This window comes from Thrips palmi, unplaced genomic scaffold, assembly GCF_012932325.1.
Source record: "Thrips palmi isolate BJ-2018 unplaced genomic scaffold, TpBJ-2018v1 HiC_scaffold_2, whole genome shotgun sequence".
NCBI classification, from domain to species: domain Eukaryota; kingdom Metazoa; phylum Arthropoda; class Insecta; order Thysanoptera; family Thripidae; genus Thrips; species Thrips palmi.
This window is the reverse complement of record NW_023144629.1, coordinates 5,878,466-5,895,748: the sequence shown is the minus strand read 5'-3', so window position 1 is coordinate 5,895,748 and position 17,283 is coordinate 5,878,466. Positions and strand designations below refer to the sequence as shown.

General features: G+C 56.1%; 3 protein-coding genes across 5 annotated transcripts in view; 2 read left to right on the top strand and 1 right to left on the bottom strand.

Annotated features, from left to right (window-relative positions):
- LOC117647426 (pyrokinin-1 receptor-like) overlaps positions 1-10,866 on the top strand; it is a 54,076-nt gene extending 43,210 nt beyond the window's left edge. Inside the window, exons 4-10 of the mRNA XM_034389163.1 lie at positions 6,940-7,160; positions 7,546-7,743; positions 8,031-8,104; positions 8,297-8,364; positions 9,077-9,219; positions 9,716-9,766; positions 10,786-10,866. Of these exons, the coding sequence (XP_034245054.1) occupies positions 6,940-7,160; positions 7,546-7,743; positions 8,031-8,104; positions 8,297-8,364; positions 9,077-9,219; positions 9,716-9,766; positions 10,786-10,866 (836 nt within the window). The remainder of the gene's footprint in view (positions 1-6,939; positions 7,161-7,545; positions 7,744-8,030; positions 8,105-8,296; positions 8,365-9,076; positions 9,220-9,715; positions 9,767-10,785) is intronic.
- A 319-nt stretch (positions 10,867-11,185) lies between these two features.
- LOC117647462 (astakine-like) lies at positions 11,186-13,636 on the bottom strand. Of its 2 annotated transcripts, none has more exons than XM_034389206.1 (3): positions 13,185-13,636; positions 12,262-12,413; positions 11,186-11,996 (listed from the first exon to the last, which is right to left on the bottom strand). In XM_034389206.1, exons 1-3 carry the CDS (start codon positions 13,583-13,585, stop codon positions 11,740-11,742), a joined length of 810 nt encoding a protein of 269 aa, XP_034245097.1. In that variant the 5' UTR covers positions 13,586-13,636; the 3' UTR covers positions 11,186-11,739. The 2 variants fall into 2 exon arrangements, with proteins under 2 accessions (XP_034245097.1, XP_034245098.1); XM_034389207.1 differs by lacking the exon at positions 13,185-13,636 and adding an exon at positions 12,671-13,176.
- A 203-nt stretch (positions 13,637-13,839) lies between these two features.
- Positions 13,840-17,207, top strand: LOC117646841 (T-complex protein 11-like protein 1). Of its 2 annotated transcripts, none has more exons than XM_034388095.1 (11): positions 13,840-13,993; positions 14,399-14,512; positions 14,598-14,786; positions 14,863-14,983; positions 15,067-15,180; positions 15,267-15,386; positions 15,465-15,594; positions 15,682-15,812; positions 15,889-16,076; positions 16,160-16,347; positions 16,418-17,207. In XM_034388095.1, the coding sequence occupies exons 2-11, from the start codon at positions 14,409-14,411 to the stop codon at positions 16,624-16,626; spliced, it is 1,494 nt and encodes a 497-aa protein (XP_034243986.1). In that variant the 5' UTR covers positions 13,840-13,993; positions 14,399-14,408; the 3' UTR covers positions 16,627-17,207. The 2 variants fall into 2 exon arrangements, with proteins under 2 accessions (XP_034243986.1, XP_034243988.1); XM_034388097.1 differs by lacking the exon at positions 13,840-13,993 and adding an exon at positions 14,028-14,140.
- The last annotated feature ends 76 nt before the right edge of the window (positions 17,208-17,283 follow it).

Below are 17,283 nucleotides of genomic sequence, written 5' to 3'. Positions count from 1 at the left end.
ACGCAGGTGGTATCGAACCCACGACGGGGCAGTGGCGGTGACGGGCGAACGACGCGCCAGGGACCTCGGCTACATCATCCGGGCTCAAGCTGTCTCCCTGTTGCGGCGTTGCGGCGTTGCGGACGGACCCCTTTCTGACCCTTCACACGCCCCGCCGGCCCCGGCTGTCTCCCGCAGCCGTGTCCCGCCCCGCTTATAACAACAATCCTTCCTCCCGCCCGGCTGTGCTGGTCTGGGCCTGGCCTGGCCTGGCCCGTGTTGCTCGTGCGGCAGACTGATTCCGAGAGTCGCTTTCGTCGCTCGACCTCCCTGGCACCTATGCGCGACGCGCCATGAGGGAGAGAGAGAGAGAGAGGAGAGAGAGAGAGAGAGAGAGAGAGAGAAAAAAAAACAAAAACTCTCAGTCCGCGGGCTGGGACGCGGCGCGAAACCCAAAGGGGCCCCGAAAGGGTGTCTCGCGGCGCGGCGCGCTGCAGAGTGGCAGAGAAAAGGGGATTTGAAAGGAATGTGCCCCGGCAGTACGGCGGCCCAGAGGCGCAGGCAGGCCGAGGCAGGCAGTGGGCTTCCCGCAGAAGTGCAGCGGGATTTGAGAGTCTCTGTGTGTGAGTGTGTGTAGGTGTAAGAGTGTGTGTTGTAGGAGGGTGACTCCGCATGCTGGCCGCAGACGCGCCAGATCTGGACCCGGCGCTCCAGAAGGGATTCCCCCCCCCTCTCTCTCTCTGGGCGGGCACACCCCCACCCCCCGCGCCCTGCACGACCCCAAGGGTCCCGTGCATCAAGTCGCAACGGAAAGCCGCTTACCTCCCTGCGGTTGGCTGCGGGGGGGGGGGGGGGGGGGGGGGGGGGACACGTCGGCCTGATGGCCCGAGGAATGGAGGGAATGGACTCGGAGCAAGAGAGGTCCGTTCTGCTCCCTGCACTCGACGGCCTGCAGGGGGACGGGGGCGTTCGGGGGGATTCAATATGTGCCGCGGCCCTTCTGCCCTCACTGCCCTCTCCACGCGCCTCGTCGTCGACGTCGTCGTCGTGGTCCCCGAGGGGCTGCCACCGCCACCGCCACGAGATGTGAGCGACCACGTCGTCCCTCCGCCGTGACCGCCGTCCCCACGCAGCCAATCGCCCCAGAGAGGAGGCCAGGGGAGGGGAGGGGAGCTTCCCGGGCACTGTTTGTCCGCCGTGCCGCTTCTGCCTCTGGCGGCACGGCGGCGGCCTCGACGCTGACCTCGGCCGACGGCGGCCTCGAGGTATGATACTTAATCTGGCATTCCCTTTGCACCCGGACCGCGTGCCAGCACGCCAGCACGCCAGCACGCCGCCAGACCCGTCACTCGCGCTGTGGCTTCCCGGAAGAGAGGGGAGAGAGAGATAGAGAGAGAAGGGTGTGGAGGGGGTAGGCCGGAGAAGAAGGTTTAAGAGGGACGCAGGGAGTGAATGATGACGGCGGTCGGGTGGAGACAGAGAAGCGGGAGGGGGGGGGGGGCACGCCCCACCTGGGGCATGGGGCCGGGGTATCTCCCTGCAGGGTTTTCGCGTTGTAACTCTAGCCGCGGGACGCTGTGCGATCCCCCGCACACCCTATGCTTCGCCCGCTCCGCTCGCCTCTGCCTGCTGCAGCACGAGGCACAGACCTCGTGCCCGCCCAGCCCCTCCCCGCCCGGCCCCGCCCCGAGGCCCAGGCGCCCGGAGCAACAGCGTTGTGACGTGCCCACACGTGCCTTCCGCCCGGATGCCCGGCTAGCACGGCCCGGCGGACTGGTTCTGAACACGGCGTTTTCGTCTCTCTCGCACCCGTGCGGTGGGTTGCCGCCTGGCCCTGCCGCATGCGCGCGAGGGGCTGAGCGACCAAATCGCTGTCGGCCTCGGCGACGCGACCGCGGCGGGCCTGCGTGCCTGGGTGACGTCACCGCCCATGTTTGACTTGCTTGCGTGCCCCGCTGCGCTGCCAAGGGGTCGCGGAGGGGGGGGGTTATTGCCCAATCATCTGGGACTCGGAGTGGCGTGGGGACGGCGGAGGAGTCCTTGCGTTTCCGACTCCACGCACTCCAGCCACGGTAAACAGAGCAAGTCAGGGAGCAGGTTGGAAAATCGCGAGCCGAAATAAATGCGGAGTCGCTCTGCCCTGCGTTACCGTGTGCCTGTCGGCCTGTCAGCCCGGGCTGTCGCGCCGCGCCCTGCGTTGATGCGGGCGGGGAGGATGCAGTGCAGTAAGCCAAACGGAAAGCGGTATTTGTATTCCCAGCCCAGTCACGTCGGGGCACCATTCTGCAGATCTGTACCAGTCCTGGGCGGGGCGGGGCGGGGCGGTAGCAGCACACCAGCGTTGTTCAACAGCACCCTCCCCCGCTGTGCCCTTTCCGCCTTGGTTTTGGATAGGACCGCTCCGGTCCGCGATCGAGCGTGCCGGTGACGGGGATGGGGGATGCGGCGCGGGGGAGGGGGAGGGGGAGAGGGAACGGCGCGGTCCGCGTCCCGCCGCCGCGAGCAACGCCAAGCCACGCGGAGCGCCCGCGGACCACTGGGTAGGCAACCCGTCCATCGCCTCGCACGCGAGCGCGCCGGGTGGCCTACCCGCCGTTGCGCGGGCGCTCGCCCGACCGGGCTGCGGGCGACGTGCACTAGTGCGGTGCGGACCGCAAAAGTACGTGCGCCACAACGGACGCCTTGACAAACACCAGCACACACACATGCACGCGCAGACACACACTCGCGCAGCTGCTGGAGCTGAAATATTCGAGGCTCCCACTCAAAAAAAAAAAGAAAGGAGGAAGAGGATAGTGGAAAGGGGTAGGTGGGTAGGTGGAGGAGGAGGGGGGAAGAAACTGGAAAACAAAGCACAGTACACCCGAAATGAATCCAGAGAGAAGGAAATCCGCGGCTGCACGCTAATGTCGAGATTAGTCCGCTCGGGGGAAGGGGGAGGGGGCGGGGGAGTGTGAGTGGGGGGAGGGGGAAGGGTGCAGGGTGGGGGGGAGGTGCAGCGAGGCGCTGGCATCCCTTCCTCTCCGCCGCGCCGCGCCGCCCGGTCGATGTGTGCGGCGTCTCGCTCGCTCTTTGGCTCTCCGTGCTCTCCGTGCCTGTGCTGCTGCCAGGACCCCGGGCCCGGTCCACCTCCTCGCGACTCCTGCCGCCCTGCCGCCGCTGACATTTAGCGCAGCGCGGAAGGCCGCGTCCCGGGGCCCGGAGCAGGTCGTGAAGGCCCGCGGCGCGGTGGACGGCGCGGTGGACGGCGACGGCGGCGTCTGGAGACGGGCCGAGGCTGAGCCGGCCCCGCACGCACGTTTACGAGGCCAGCCGACGCCAGCGCGACCCAGCCCCTCCACTGTAACGCAGACTTCCCCCGACGCCGGCGGCGACCGGCATATAAAGATGACGACGTGCTGTCGCGCCGCTTTCTCCTTTTCCCTCCCCGGTTGACGCATTCGACAGGGGAGCGGCCTTGGCGCCTTGGGCGCCTTGGGGTGGGCCCAGAGGGCCTCCGGGCTGCCTGCCACACTGCCACGGCCTGCCACATTTATGGCCCCACTTCGGACAGCCTGGCCGGGCCGGGCCGCCCAAACCCCAGCACAATGGGACGAGGGACGCGACGCGACGACGGCGGGGAAGGCCTGCAGGACCGGCAGGGCGCACGCCACATATCACGCGCCCTTTGGCACCTCGGCCTGCTTGGCCTGCTTGGCCCGCCTCGGCCGCGGCCCGAAGGTCGCCAATGTCGCCAAGAAGGGCCGCCGCCGATGCCGAGACGAGACGCGGCGTCAAGGGTCGGCGTCGAGGGTCGACCACTTTTTGACCAACTTTGGTCCCAAAATCGTTGCGGTCAGAGGCAAAATCGTTGTGGTCAACGTCTCCCCGACACAGGGCATGAAAGATTAGGGTCTTAAGAATACTAGGCCGTCGAGGGAGGCCTTTTAATGCAACTGGATTGGACACAGTTGCCGCCCAAAGTCAGCAAAATCATCAAATTTCCGAGATTCAACGGCTTTTTGACCAACTTTGGTCCCAAAATCGTTGCGGTCAAAGGCAAAATCGTTGTGGTCAACGTCTTCCCTATACAGGGCATGAAAGAGTAGGGTCTTAAGAATACTAGGCCGTCGAGGGAGGCCTTTTAATGCAACTGGATTGGACACAGTTGCCGCCCAAAGTCAGCAAAATCATCAAATTTCCGAGATTCAACGGCTTTTTGACCAACTTTGGTCCCAAAATCGTTGCGGTCAAAGGCAAAATCGTTGTGGTCAACGTCTTCCCTATACAGGGCATGAAAGAGTAGGGTCTTAAGAATGCTAGGCCGTCGAGGGAGGCCTTTTAATGCAACTGGATTGGACACAGTTGCCGCCCAAAGTCAGCAAAATCATCAAATTTCCGAGATTCAACGGCTTTTTGACCAACTTTGGTCCCAAAATCGTTGCGGTCAAAGGCAAAATCGTTGTGGTCAACGTCTTCCCTATACAGGGCATGAAAGAGTAGGGTCTTAAGAATACTAGGCCGTCGAGGGAGGCCTTTTAATGCAACTGGATTGGACACAGTTGCCGCCCAAAGTCAGCAAAATCATCAAATTTCCGAGATTCAACGGCTTTTTGACCAACTTTGGTCCCAAAATCGTTGCGGTCAAAGGCAAAATCGTTGTGGTCAACGTCTTCCCTATACAGGGCATGAAAGAGTAGGGTCTTAAGAATGCTAGGCCGTCGAGGGAGGCCTTTTAATGCAACTGGATTGGACACAGTTGCCGCCCAAAGTCAGCAAAATCATCAAATTTCCGAGATTCAACGGCTTTTTGACCAACTTTGGTCCCAAAATCGTTGCGGTCAAAGGCAAAATCGTTGTGGTCAACGTCTTCCCTATACAGGGCATGAAAGAGTAGGGTCTTAAGAATGCTAGGCCGTCGAGGGAGGCCTTTTAATGCAACTGGATTGGACACAGTTGCCGCCCAAAGTCAGCAAAATCATCAAATTTCCGAGATTCAACGGCTTTTTGACCAACTTTGGTCCCAAAATCGTTGCGGTCAAAGGCAAAATCGTTGTGGTCAACGTCTTCCCGATACAGGGCATGAAATAGTAGGGTCTTCAGAATACTAGGGCGTCGAGGTCACTTTCCGGGTCAAACTTGCAGTTTGCACGAAAGAAATTCCTTGCCGTCGCCGCGACGCCAGTCCTTTGGCATGCAAAATAAAGAAGACTGCGGTTGAAATGCGCCTCGAAGCGCAGGTAAAGGACGATTCGGACTGGGGGTGGGCCGCCTCGCTTCCGACCGCCAGGGCCAGGGGCAGGGCCAGGGCAGGGCCGAGGCAGAGCCACAAGCCGCAAGCCACAAGAATCATTAGACTCTGCCACCCTGCCGGCGTCGTGGGAGTGGCTGGAGAGCTCTCGGTCCGAGACTGCAAACTGATTCCCAGATTCGTGTTCGTCGCGCTGTCTCTCTCGCACCCATACGGGACATCCCATGAGTGCGAGAGAGACAGAGCGATGGACTCGACTCGGGCTTCCCTTTGGGAGGCGGTGCTGCGGGTCGAGCTAGCCGCCCTGACGAGCGAGGCGATTAAAATTCAAATTGCATTCGTCTACTTCTTATAAGCTTTTTTTTCGTCCCCGGCTGCCTCGACCCCCACTTTCCGACAGGCTACACCTCCGAGGGCCTCGGCCGCGCCGCTCGCGGGGAGTTTTCTTATTTTATCCCTGTTTTCTTGCTTTATCGCGAAGGCAGGCTTGCCTGCAGACTGATTCCGAGAGTCGCGCTGCCCCTCTCGCACCTGCACGGGACGCCCCGTGAGTGCGAGAGAGACAGGGCGACGACTCTCGGAATCAGTCTGCTGGGCTCGCCTGGGCTCGCCCGCCACCGCTACCCTCTGCGGCCCCGGCCTGTCCCGGCCCCGGTCGGGCAACCGGCCAAGAGAGCGAGCGAGAGAGCGCCGCCGCAGAGACATTCGCGCTCCCTCGCGCCCGCACGCGGCGCGGCCCGCCTGGAGGCCCAGCCCGGCCCGGCCCCATCGCTCTCTGTCGCACCTGTTTGCCGCTCCGCTCCAGGTAAAGGACCTAAAGGACCTAAAGGACCCCACCCCGCCGCCAAAGTATCACTATATCCCCGTCGGGAGGGTTATTTCACAAGGCGGGGCTGCAAAGCGTGCAAATCGTAAAAGCAAAACGACTCTGGGCTGGCTGGCTGGCTGGCTGGGGCCATCGGGACGAGGCTTGCCGGAGGCTTGCCCTAATGGTATTCAGGTGGGCCGGGGCCGGGAGGCGAGCACTCGGCATGTGGAACGGCTGGAAACAAAGGACTTCGGTCCAAGACGGCGCATCTCGAGCGGGACCGGGTTCAAATCCCGGCCTCTTCAACACTTTTTTTTTTTGACGTCACAATTTTAAAATATGAGGCCGAGTGGAAAAAACGAGGCACGAAAAAACAAAAGAATGTTTGAAAAGCGAGCACAGTTTGCTTCGGTTTTATTTTTAATCTCCTTTCCCCACTCTGGCGCGGACTAAGGGTCCTCTCCTCTGACTGCGGTCCTTCAGTGACATGTTTATTTTTTTTTAGAGAAACGGAAGCACTCCAGTTGTATGCACCGGCAAAGGTGGCTGACGGTCGCGTCGCGCACTCAGCAAACACGTCGGGGCGTTCGAGTGGGGGCGGAGGGGAGGGGGAGGGGAGGGGGAGGGGAGGGGGAGGGGAGGGGGAGGGGGGAACCAAAACGACAGACAGGCGACAAGGGCGGCGACGGGCTCTGTCGAATCCGATTCGAATTTCGATTCGGAATGCCGAACGCCGCGAGCTTAGTTGTTCGCCCCTACCTTGTCGGCGAGCAGGCCGTCACGCGCAATTCGTTCTCCAAGACTCTCTCTCTTCTCTCTCTCTCTCTCTCTCTCTCTCTCTCTCTCTCTCTCTCTCTCTCTCTCTCTCTCTCTCTCTCTCACACTTTTTCCTTTACCAGAGCGCCCCTCTCTCTGCCCGCAGTGGCCGTGGTGCTGACCTTCTTCATGTGCTGGGCGCCCTTCCACACGCAGCGGCTCGTCGCCGTCTACATGCACCAGGGCGACACGCCGGAGGAGAACGAGCGCTTCAAGAACATCTTCAACTTCATCACGTACCTGTCCGGCGTGCTCTACTTCATGTCCACCATGATCAACCCCATCCTCTACCACAGCATGTCCAACAAGTTCCGCGACGCGTTCTGGGTGAGTCTCTGTCTCTCTCGCACTCGTGGCGTGTCCCGTGCAGGTGCGAGAGAGACAGTGCGACGGCAGCGACTCTCGTCCTGCACCACGCCCGGCGGGTAGGCAGCCCATCCTACGCCGGGCAGCACGCGTCTACCAGTGGACACAACTCGCACGATGCACCAGTGCCGAGAGGGTTGTTCCCCTACTTCGACCTCTCTGAAAAGAAGTATCGTATACTTACTTGTGCCGCGTGAGAAACGCAGTGTGTCAACCTTTCCGAGAGTGTTAGGGCTGACCTCTAGCATGTCGTTTTCACCGTTTTTGCCGCTGTGCTCTGACAAACTTCGGGCACTTTTTGGTTAATCTTCAATAAGGACAACTCGCTTTGCACCTGCCCGTCCAGGACACCGTGTACCGCGACTTCCACGGCTTCGCGTGCCTCGCCATCCCGGAGCAGTGGAAGAAGAAGCAGGAGAGCCGGTACAACATCCGGCGCGGCAACCGCGAGTGGTCCAGGCGCAACGGGTGTGCCGAGCGTGCGGAGTGTACGGAGCAGCAGTCCAGCTACCGCCGCAACCGCCACAGCAACAGCCTGTTCGAGGTGACAGCCGCCGCCCCACCACAGCGCCACTGCCCTGGCCGCCCTGGCTAGCCGCAGCGCCACTGACAAAATTGATGACAATTTCAAGGCTAATTTTCCTTACAACAATGTCACCAAAACGATTGATGACATTGATGTCACGCGAACAGACGTTCGCGACCGAACTGTTCCTTCTTTTTTTCCACGTCTGGTAAAAAAAGGGGGTCTTTTCGGGCGCTGGAGACTTGTTGGCAGAGCGGGCAACAAGTCCGATGCTCGCGGTTGTAAACTCGCCACTCTTGTTCCAGCTTTTGCCGATGAGGAGTAGCCCGAACCCCGCGGCGTGCGCGGCGTCGGCCGAGGCGGAGACCAAGATGGAGACGTGAGTACCGATTCCCCGGCAGGCTCATTCCGAGAGTCGTTTCCGCCGCTCTGTCTCTCTCGCACTCGTGCGGCGTCCCGTATGGGTGCGAGAGAGACAGAGCGACGAAACCGACTCTCGGAATCAGACCGTCGTTTCGCGGCCTCGCGGGCGGTTGACGGGTTGCTGTGACGAGACCGCTTCCTGTTGCAGCCTGGACAGCCCCATCGTGGACCCCAGCAAGCTGGAGGCGCTGCTCCAGAACGGAGGCTCCAACCAGCGTGAGTACTCAAATCTGCGCGTTAAACATCCATCGCCTTGATGGTCTTGATGGCCCCGGGGGCCGGAGCAGGGCGGTAGCAGGCGGGAGCCGGGGCCGCGCGCCCGAGTGCTAAAACACCGCCGACACTTTGCATAAACGGTTCATGGAGAGGGGGGGTACCCCCCCGCGGGGACCTCACCCAGGCACGGCCGGCGCCGCCGGAGAGCAGCTCTCTTTCTTTTCTCTGCCGTGTGAATGTTACACCAGGTGTCGGCCCGGTAACGGACAGCGTGTAGGGCCAGGAGGGCCAGAAGGGGCTCCCGGAGGAAGGGCGCGGGCCCGGCCCACGTAGGCCAATCGGGGCGAGGCGAGGCGAGGCGCTGCGAGGAGCCGAGGATGTTCCTGGCCGCCAGCCAGAATCAATCCCAACAGTGTGCGAGCCGCGCCGTGCCCCGCCCTGCCTGCAGACCCATTCCGAGACAAGTTTTCGTCGCGCTGTCTCTCTCGCACTCACGGGGCGTCCCGTCTACGTGCGAGAGAGACAGAGCGACTCTCGGAATGAGTCGACAGGTCGTGCCTGCACTGGAGGCCCTGCCCTGCTGACCCTCTCCCCTCGCGCCGCTCCCGCCACCCCCGCCGCCTCCAAGACGTCCAAGACGCTCCAAGAACACGGCGCCCCCCGATTCATCTTGGCATCATTGATGACGCTCTCTGTCTCTCTCTGTCCGCAGACGGGCTGGTGCTGCCCACGCTGCTGCGCTCGCACTCGCTGCACGCCAGCACGCCGCACAGGGGTCGGCGGCGGCCGCCGCGGCGCAGCTGCACTGTGGACGTGGTCACGGAGGTGATGCGGGCGCAGCACGACGGGCTGGTGGTGCCGGCGGCGCGGGAGCAGGGGCCGGGCCGGCGAAGGCAGTCCCCCGCAGCCGCCGCGCCGCACCACCTCCAGGACGCCACCCTCGACGCCATCCTGCCGTGCCCCGCCACGCCCACGGCCCACGCCCCCGCCAACGGCGCCAGCCCCCGGCGCGCGGCCGCCGCGTTCACCGCCACGCCGAGCCCCAGCCCGCCCTTCAGGCCCCGCGTCGTCGAGATGTACCTCAAGCAGGAAGTGGTGCCGGAGCCGGGCTGGGTCTGAGCGAGAGCGGCGAGAGCGGCGAGAGCGGCGAGAGCACTCGCAAACTTTTGGCGGGGAGTGTATCCTGTTGCTGCCAGCCCCGCCCCGCCCCGCCGCTCGACCCCGTGCGTCCCCCAATCAGAAACTAAAGTGCGCAAAGTGATAAACGTTTGATAGTGATGTGCGTGCCGACAAGTTTTCGGACCTAATGACTCTCTGTTTAATTCTTTCTCTAAAAGGTTGTTGCTTCTAGTCAGAAAATGACTGGCCTTGCCAACAGAAAGGTTGTGATTCTGTAGCTCTAGTGCGTGCAGTGGGAAGGTTGTGCACAAGAATGTGTAGGAGCGATGTGCGGGTGTGTCAGCCAGTGAGATACGAGCCCTTCCGAATGTGCGCCCCGTGGAGCGCGGCCGAACGCGAGTCGCTTGCGTGATATTGGTTGCAAAAGTTAGTTATTGGAGCTGGGAACAAAGACGGCCTGCGCGCTCACATTCGAAATCGAATAAAGGAAGACGTCAAGGCTTGTCAGCGAGACCCTCCCGCTCTGCTCTCAAGTTGGTGCCGTCGATACTAGTGCTGTACATATCAAGGACAGATATTTGTCTCCGGGATCTGTTCAGCAGATACGATTTGTCGACGGAGTTTTGCACGATCTGTGCACAGCAGTTTTGTAAAAAAAAAAAATCATGATTGTATGGAAATTGGTGGGTGGCAACATCGTGTTTGCATGTTTCTTTTTTCGTACCTTCATTTTCTGTATTTGTTTTTAACAAAATGTAAGGCGTGCTAGGCTTTTTGTCACTGCTGCTAAGTGAAGTCCTACTGGAAGTCCGGCTGAATAGTTTTCTACCCTTCATTTAAACTTCGTTCATTGAAACTTTTCATTTATGAACAGAGCGCGTTGTTTTGAAGAGAGAGATGTGGTGGGGGTCTCGTCTACCTCCTTCCCCCCTCCTAACGGCCTGCAAGACGCTGGCCGGCGAGCCTCCGCAAATTGACACTCGAGACAGTCGGCTGTCCATATCGAATTGCCTATCGCCTCCCAATTCGCTCTCGAATGAGTGCCGCCCTGAAGCCCCGCAGGCTGATTCCGAGAGTCGTTTTCGTCTCTGCCATCTCGAAGGAACCGCGGGCCTATCTCAAAATCTCAACTTTCTTGTACCTACCTTCCTCCCTAGTCACTATAATGCCAAATAATCTCACACGAGAGAAAATAATAGTTCAAGCAGACACGAGGTTATATTTCTCTCCAAAGTCTATGTGTATTTGAGTATTTTCCTTGTATTTTTCTATTTCCTATGCCAAATAAACTCTCTGTCTCAGAAAGAAAACGAGTATGGTCTTACTCCACTATCATCATGGTGTTTTCCACATAAGCAGTCAAAATTTCCCTCGATGCACTAAGGGTTGGTAACGACTGACCACTGAGCAAATTTTCGAGAGCAAAACCCAGTTATAAGCCATGTAGGCAGTCTGGGGTTGCCAACCCATTCGACTGTGGTGTGTCACAGGGATATTTGTGAACTGAAGGTGACAACACCGGTCCAGCATGCGTAGTCAGCAGAGACGCCATGCCACGCTCGAAGACCCACCACGCCCACCACCCACCTCGGGCAAGGAGTATCGACACCGAGGTGGCGGATTGAAGTCTCCCGGGTGCGCGGGGTATCTCCGCCACAGGGACCACCCGTCACGTGCAAAATAATGAACGACACGCGGGCAATACTTTTCAACTCATTTTTATTTCCAAAGATGACGCCGTGACAGAAAACCGAGTACTCTTGAGGAGGCGAGTCCGTGACTCATGTGTGTTGCTTTGACCTTGCCCGCGACCTTGAGACGTTCGGCATGAGGAGCAAGCGCGGCGAGCGGGAAGCGCCATTTGACGCCAATGAGTCTGCTGACCGCCGTCGCCCCGTCCCTCTCGCACTCGAGGAGCGCGCCGCATAGCCGCACCGGCGCGAGAGAGACAGAGCGACGGAATGAGTCTGCTGGCGGCCTGGCGGCGTAACGTCCTTATGGTGTGGAGACTCAATGGGTGGCGGACCGGCAAGACCAACAACAACAGTGGCACCGAATTGACCGCCAGACGGACCGGCGGGGCTCGCCAAGGGCGCGAAGGGCGCCGCCAAGCCAAGGGCCTGTCCGAAGGACCCGAAGGGCAGCGCTGGCATCCCGCGTCTCTCTCGCACTCGCGGGGCACCCCGTGGGGATGCGACAGAGACAGAGCGCCACCCCGCGGCGCGGTGTTCGAACCCCAGACCTCACAGGGACGGCCTAGAGCCCGTTGAGGTCGCCGTCGAGGTCCACGTCGTTCTCGTGCTGCTCCTCGGCGGCGGCGCACGCGGCCTGCTGCGGGTCGCAGCGCAGGCCGGGCGTGCAGGGGCAGAGCTGCAGGTGCACGGCGGACAGGAAGACCTCGCTGCCGTCGGGGTAGCTCAGCGTCACGTTCTCGGGGCGCTCGCGGCCCGGCCGGCAGGTCTCGCCCAGGTCCGGCATCGGCACACAGCGGGGCAGGCTGAAGCGGCCCGTGCCTGGCAAACAGCACGAACAACCAGGGAACAGTCAGGACACGTCGCTTTTGCAGTGCAAGCCAGTTTTGGCGGGAATGGCCGACAGTGTCGCCACACAGGTAGGCCGAAATTCCTTTGATGGTCCAGCGAAGACAGGGTTGCCAACCTCGCAAGCCTGCCCACTAGGCGAAATCCGGGCTCCTCTCAAAAAGTGGCGCACCCGGCAGGCGGAGGTTGGCAACCTTCTGGACATCGGGATTCGGGCCCAAGGGAAAGCACCGCTCACCGAGGACGCAGCACTCCCAGGTGCCGCACTCGCTGCTGTCCTCGCACTTGATGTAGCCGGGCCGGGCGGGCCTGGCGGGGCTGGCGGCGGCCGGCGGGGCCCCCAGCACTCCCAGGAGGGCCAGCGCTCCTAGAGCGAGGGCCGCGCGCATGCTGCAACACGGGGAGACAATCTGGTTAACGTGTACTGCCGGCAGATGCCCATTTTCTGAAACTTAATCGTAAACCAGGATTGCCCTGTTGATTTCTTCGCCAGCCAACACACCTATTAACACGTTCTACGACATTTTTCTTTCAATTTGTGTCAATTTTTGTTTCAAATTACCTCTGATACATATTAAAACAATTTCTTTGAGTGAACAAAACATTGTCTTTTCAAGAGATTTTTTTTCGGAATACACACTACTGACCTTTCCTTTGTTTCTAGGCCAATTATTGGCGTCTTATCGACGTAGCCGATTGGGTGACGTCAAAGCGACTGTTGTTTTTGTTTTGAGGCGGGGGCCATTGGCCGCCCAGCATAGATCCTGCGAGCCTGTCGCATCCGGACGGTTCTATAGCATGCCGGCCGTCTGCGAAGGGGTGTTCGAGCGAGCCGACCGGGGGCGGATCCAGGGGCGAGTTCAGGGGGGGGGGCGTCGCGAAAGCTGTCGTCCTGGGACAAAGCGCGACTTTTTTCCTGCCTTTGAGGCGAGACGACATAGCCCCTCCGCTCCTGGCTCCGCGCCTGGTACCAACGGTAGGGAATGCCCAAGCTCCGATGAAAAATAAAAAGCAGCCGGCTTATCGAGTCATCAAGATGGCGCGACTGGGCGTGACTCATCGTGCTCGCTCGCCAGCTTCCGAGACTTCTCCTCCAAGACCTCGACCCAGACCTAGGATCGCTGGTCGGGGGGAAGTCCTTCCACCTGCGAGCCCACTTACTTGGTGTCACCGGCGAGGACGAGGAGCCCGGGACGACAACCAGTGTGCCGGACAGGCGGGGGCGGGCTGGGGCCGGGCTGGGGCCGAGAGGAGAGGAGTCCGCAAAACGCGCAAGACTCCCTCACACGCCAGATGGCCGGAGACAATGAGCCTGCAGGCTGCAGCGCACGTCGGGCACGTCGTCCTACGTCCCAACAACAAGTCGATGAGTCGGATGAGTCGACGCCGGCCTCCTCCCCGCACTCTCGGCGCGGCGTGGCGTGGCGTGGCGTCATGGAGTCAATCAGACTCTGCAGCCTCGCTGCGATGCTGCGACGCTGCGATTGTGTGATTGTGGTTACGCGCGTCGTTTTCCGCGAATTCCATCCGTGCGCCGAGTCAGCCGATGGGCCGCATCGCATCGCACACCACGGACCGCTGCCTCTCTCTCTCTGTCTCTCCCGCTTGGAACCAACGGTACGACCATCTCTGCCTCTGTCGGATGCGACTTATCTTGGAAAGTAGGTTTTGTTCTTATTGACTCATTCAGTAACAACGAGAGCGGGAAGGGTGGGGGCGGGAGCAAGAAGGGGGGAGCGGGGAAGTACCAACACGTTGCGCTGTGTTTCTCATACCACACCGACCGTTTCTAGCCTCCTAGCAGTCACCTGCGAAAGCGAACGCCAATCCCTCTTGTAAACACTCAACACTTTTGTTTTGAAACCAGGAAGTGGGGAAAAGCTCGGAGGAGTAGGAATCTGGGTTATTTCTACGAACAGACTAAATTCTCGTGATTGTTAGCAGATTTATTTTGTGCCTACCTTTGATAAGTGAGTCATGCTTTGATTCGATTTCTCATCTCAGCAGAATCCGACTGATATTTCTCTTATACGTTTTCTTTATTTAACTTGCTGAAACCAAATGGCTTTTGCTAGATTTCCTCCTGCAACCGTTTTTAACTATTTCATCACAGACTGGTTTAAGTATCTGTCGAATTCTGATGTCCTCTGCTTGCATAGAAATAACTATAGAACCGTTTCCTCTTGTTGTAAATGTTTTCCTCACCTTGACAATATTGTTTTAAATTTTATTTTCAATTTATTTTTTGTTTTGCTGTATTGAAGTCCTTTGTCTAGGATGTACCTTATTTTACTGTCCCAAAAGACCTTTGCATTCCATAAACTCTTTTCCCATTTGTTTCCCTTGTGTAATGGTAGACTCAATTTGTTTCTCAGATTTCTTGAAATGGATGGGAAGCAAGGAAATAATGCATCCTCACCCAACAAAGAGGATGACTCACCTTCACAGCAAGGTGCCGCTAGCAGACCCCCTCCCTCTGCAACAAGCGCGTTAGTTTCGCACTGAGTTTTGTTTCCTTTTTGGTCATCTTCTCAGATGTATTTAATCATCAGCATTGTTATTTCTCATTACCAGACTTGGAATGCCATCGGGACGACTTCCTCCATTTGTCGGCATATCAGGAGTTGCACCATCACCACCACAGTTTGTGACAATGGAAGAAATAATGTCTGCTGCCAACGGCTTGACAAACATGAGGCTCTTCCATGAGATTGCTGTAGACCAAGACTTTAAACTGACCCCTTATGATCCACCTGAGAACAGGTTTCCCTTCGTTTCATCAATGTCATATCTATCTATCCTACTCAGGGATTTAATCTTGTAACCTTTTCTATTCCAGCATTGAAAAAGCTGTGAAGGATGCTGCACACAGAGCATTTTGGGACTTGCTTTCCAAGGAACTTGAAGAAGATCCGCCTGTATACACTCGTGCTTTGATTCTCCTCGAGGAGGTGAAAACGGTACAGTGCTGGTTCTTCTTAAAGATGTCAGTTAAGTAACACCATGGTTTGTACATGACAATGTTTTGTTCTTTTGTTTTTAGATATTGCTCGAACTGGTGCTTCCACAGCAAGAGAAAATGATACAGGAAATAAACGAAATGATTGATGTTCCTTTTATTCAACAGCAAGCAGAGAATGGTGCTTTAGACTTTCTGGTAAGATCAATTTTACAAAACTCACAAACTTGCGTACTCGGAAGAACTTAAAATAATTATTTTCTGCATTTATCTTCCTATTATAGGGGTATGCACAGCATATAATAAATGTCATGGGAAGAATTTGTGCCCCAGCCAGAGACGAAAACATTCAAAAGTTGAAAGAAATCTCAGATCCTATTGATATTTTTAAGGGTGTTTTTGAGGTGAGTGCAGGTTAGTGAGACATATTCCCATGCCATATGGCTTGATATATTTCATCATATCTCCTTGCTCTGTTTCAGACACTTACTCTCATGAGGCTGGATTTTGCAAATTTTGGTATTCAAATGCTGCGAACTAATATAATGGGTGAAAGTGTAGAGTATGAAAAGAAAAAATTTGCTGAGGCACTTGCTCTTCAGGGTGGAATTGGTATGTTGAAATCTTTAATCAAACTACATGTATTTTTTTTTGGTTTGTTTTTTTAAATTTTGTTCTTATTTTTCTAAACCCACGCAGACAGCCTGGTGATTACAAAAGAGTGGCTTAGGAGGCACTTAGAAAAAACACCTAATGGCTCAGAGAAAGAAATTGTACTCAATGCATATCTTGAGATGTTTGCATGGGGTCTCCCAGAAAAATTTCCAGAGGTATGAACTTTTTCAGAGCCACATACTTTACATTGAGAGATTTTCAAGATGATTATTCCGTTTTCACTGTTTCCAGACTGTTGTTATGGATTCTGCGAGGCACAGAGAGCTGGGGCAACGTCTTCACCAACTGGTAATTGCAGGCACTGTCCTACTTGTCACCTTATCAAGAGCTGCCTTACCAGCATTGCAACAGAGTACTTCCTTTAAAGAAAAGCTACTTAATGATGTTAAAATTGTCTTGCAAGATGTTAAAGATGATGAGTAAGATTTATTATTTTACTTTAATTCTTTTGCAGTATTACAATGTATTTGACTTAATATCACAAGAATATTTTTCCTTCAAGGGCGCTTAAGAACATTCTGCCGAGTGTAGCTGTTCAGGTGATCAGTATTGTGAAGACCTATACTAACCAAGGAACAGAATCCAACCAAGTTCAGCAAACAGTTTTTGTAGATGCTGCATTCGAACAGTCTCTTTCCGAATTGATTAAGGACATTCACAGACCAGACCACAATGTTCGAAGAATAGTCAGTAAGTAATCACAATATATATGCCTTTCAAACAAGTCCTCTGGATCAACATTATGTTTTTTCAATTACAGATGAGCGAACTACTGAATTTGTGTACCAGTCTCTGGCATCACTGCCTAATGTACCCAAGCAAGTACCCCCTGGAATGACCTCTCTACGACCTGAACTGCTTTCAACCACAGCCTCCATAATTCGTCTTTACAAGTACAATCTAGCAGTGTTTGGTGATTACTATTGCCAAATAATCTCAAAACTCAAGGAAGAAAATACAACGGCCTAGGCAGCTTTGGCATCCCAATGATTTTCTTCCCCCCTAACTCCATAAAAAAAGTATTAAATCTAATGTGGCCTAATAAGTTTCTATCAAGCTTCTTGTTTGCCTCAACTACAGCTGAGAAGTTTCAGAAAATTGTTATAGATACTGTATCAAACTGACCCAATGAATGCAGTTTGTATTAGCAGTCTAAATGTCAATATGGTTTTGTTCAACCTGTAAACTCACTACTATGGACTATGGAGCTATGCGTCTTTTTTATTACGCTCTTTTCTAAATGGTAGCAGTGAGTAATTGTCAATACTCTTTATAATTTTTTTTGTTGTAGAATAATATTATACTATTCTTGTTTTGTTTTTTCTAGTCTTTCACATTGTTTTATAGTAGAGTTTACTGTTTTGATTTCCTAACAGATCTTTAAAGTTTTCCATGCAATTTATGTGTGATTATGAATGTAACCACCTGTGGTGAAAACATGTACTCATTTCTACTTATAGAAATGATAATTTGTGATATTAACTGACCAACTCATAGAAATGACTATTTCATAAACCAATTAATTATAAAATAAAGTATTTTGTCTGGGACACAAGTGTTTTTTCTTCTTTTTCTCCCAAATGAGATCATCCTACTCACTGGAGCTACTAGCTTGTCTCCATGCTT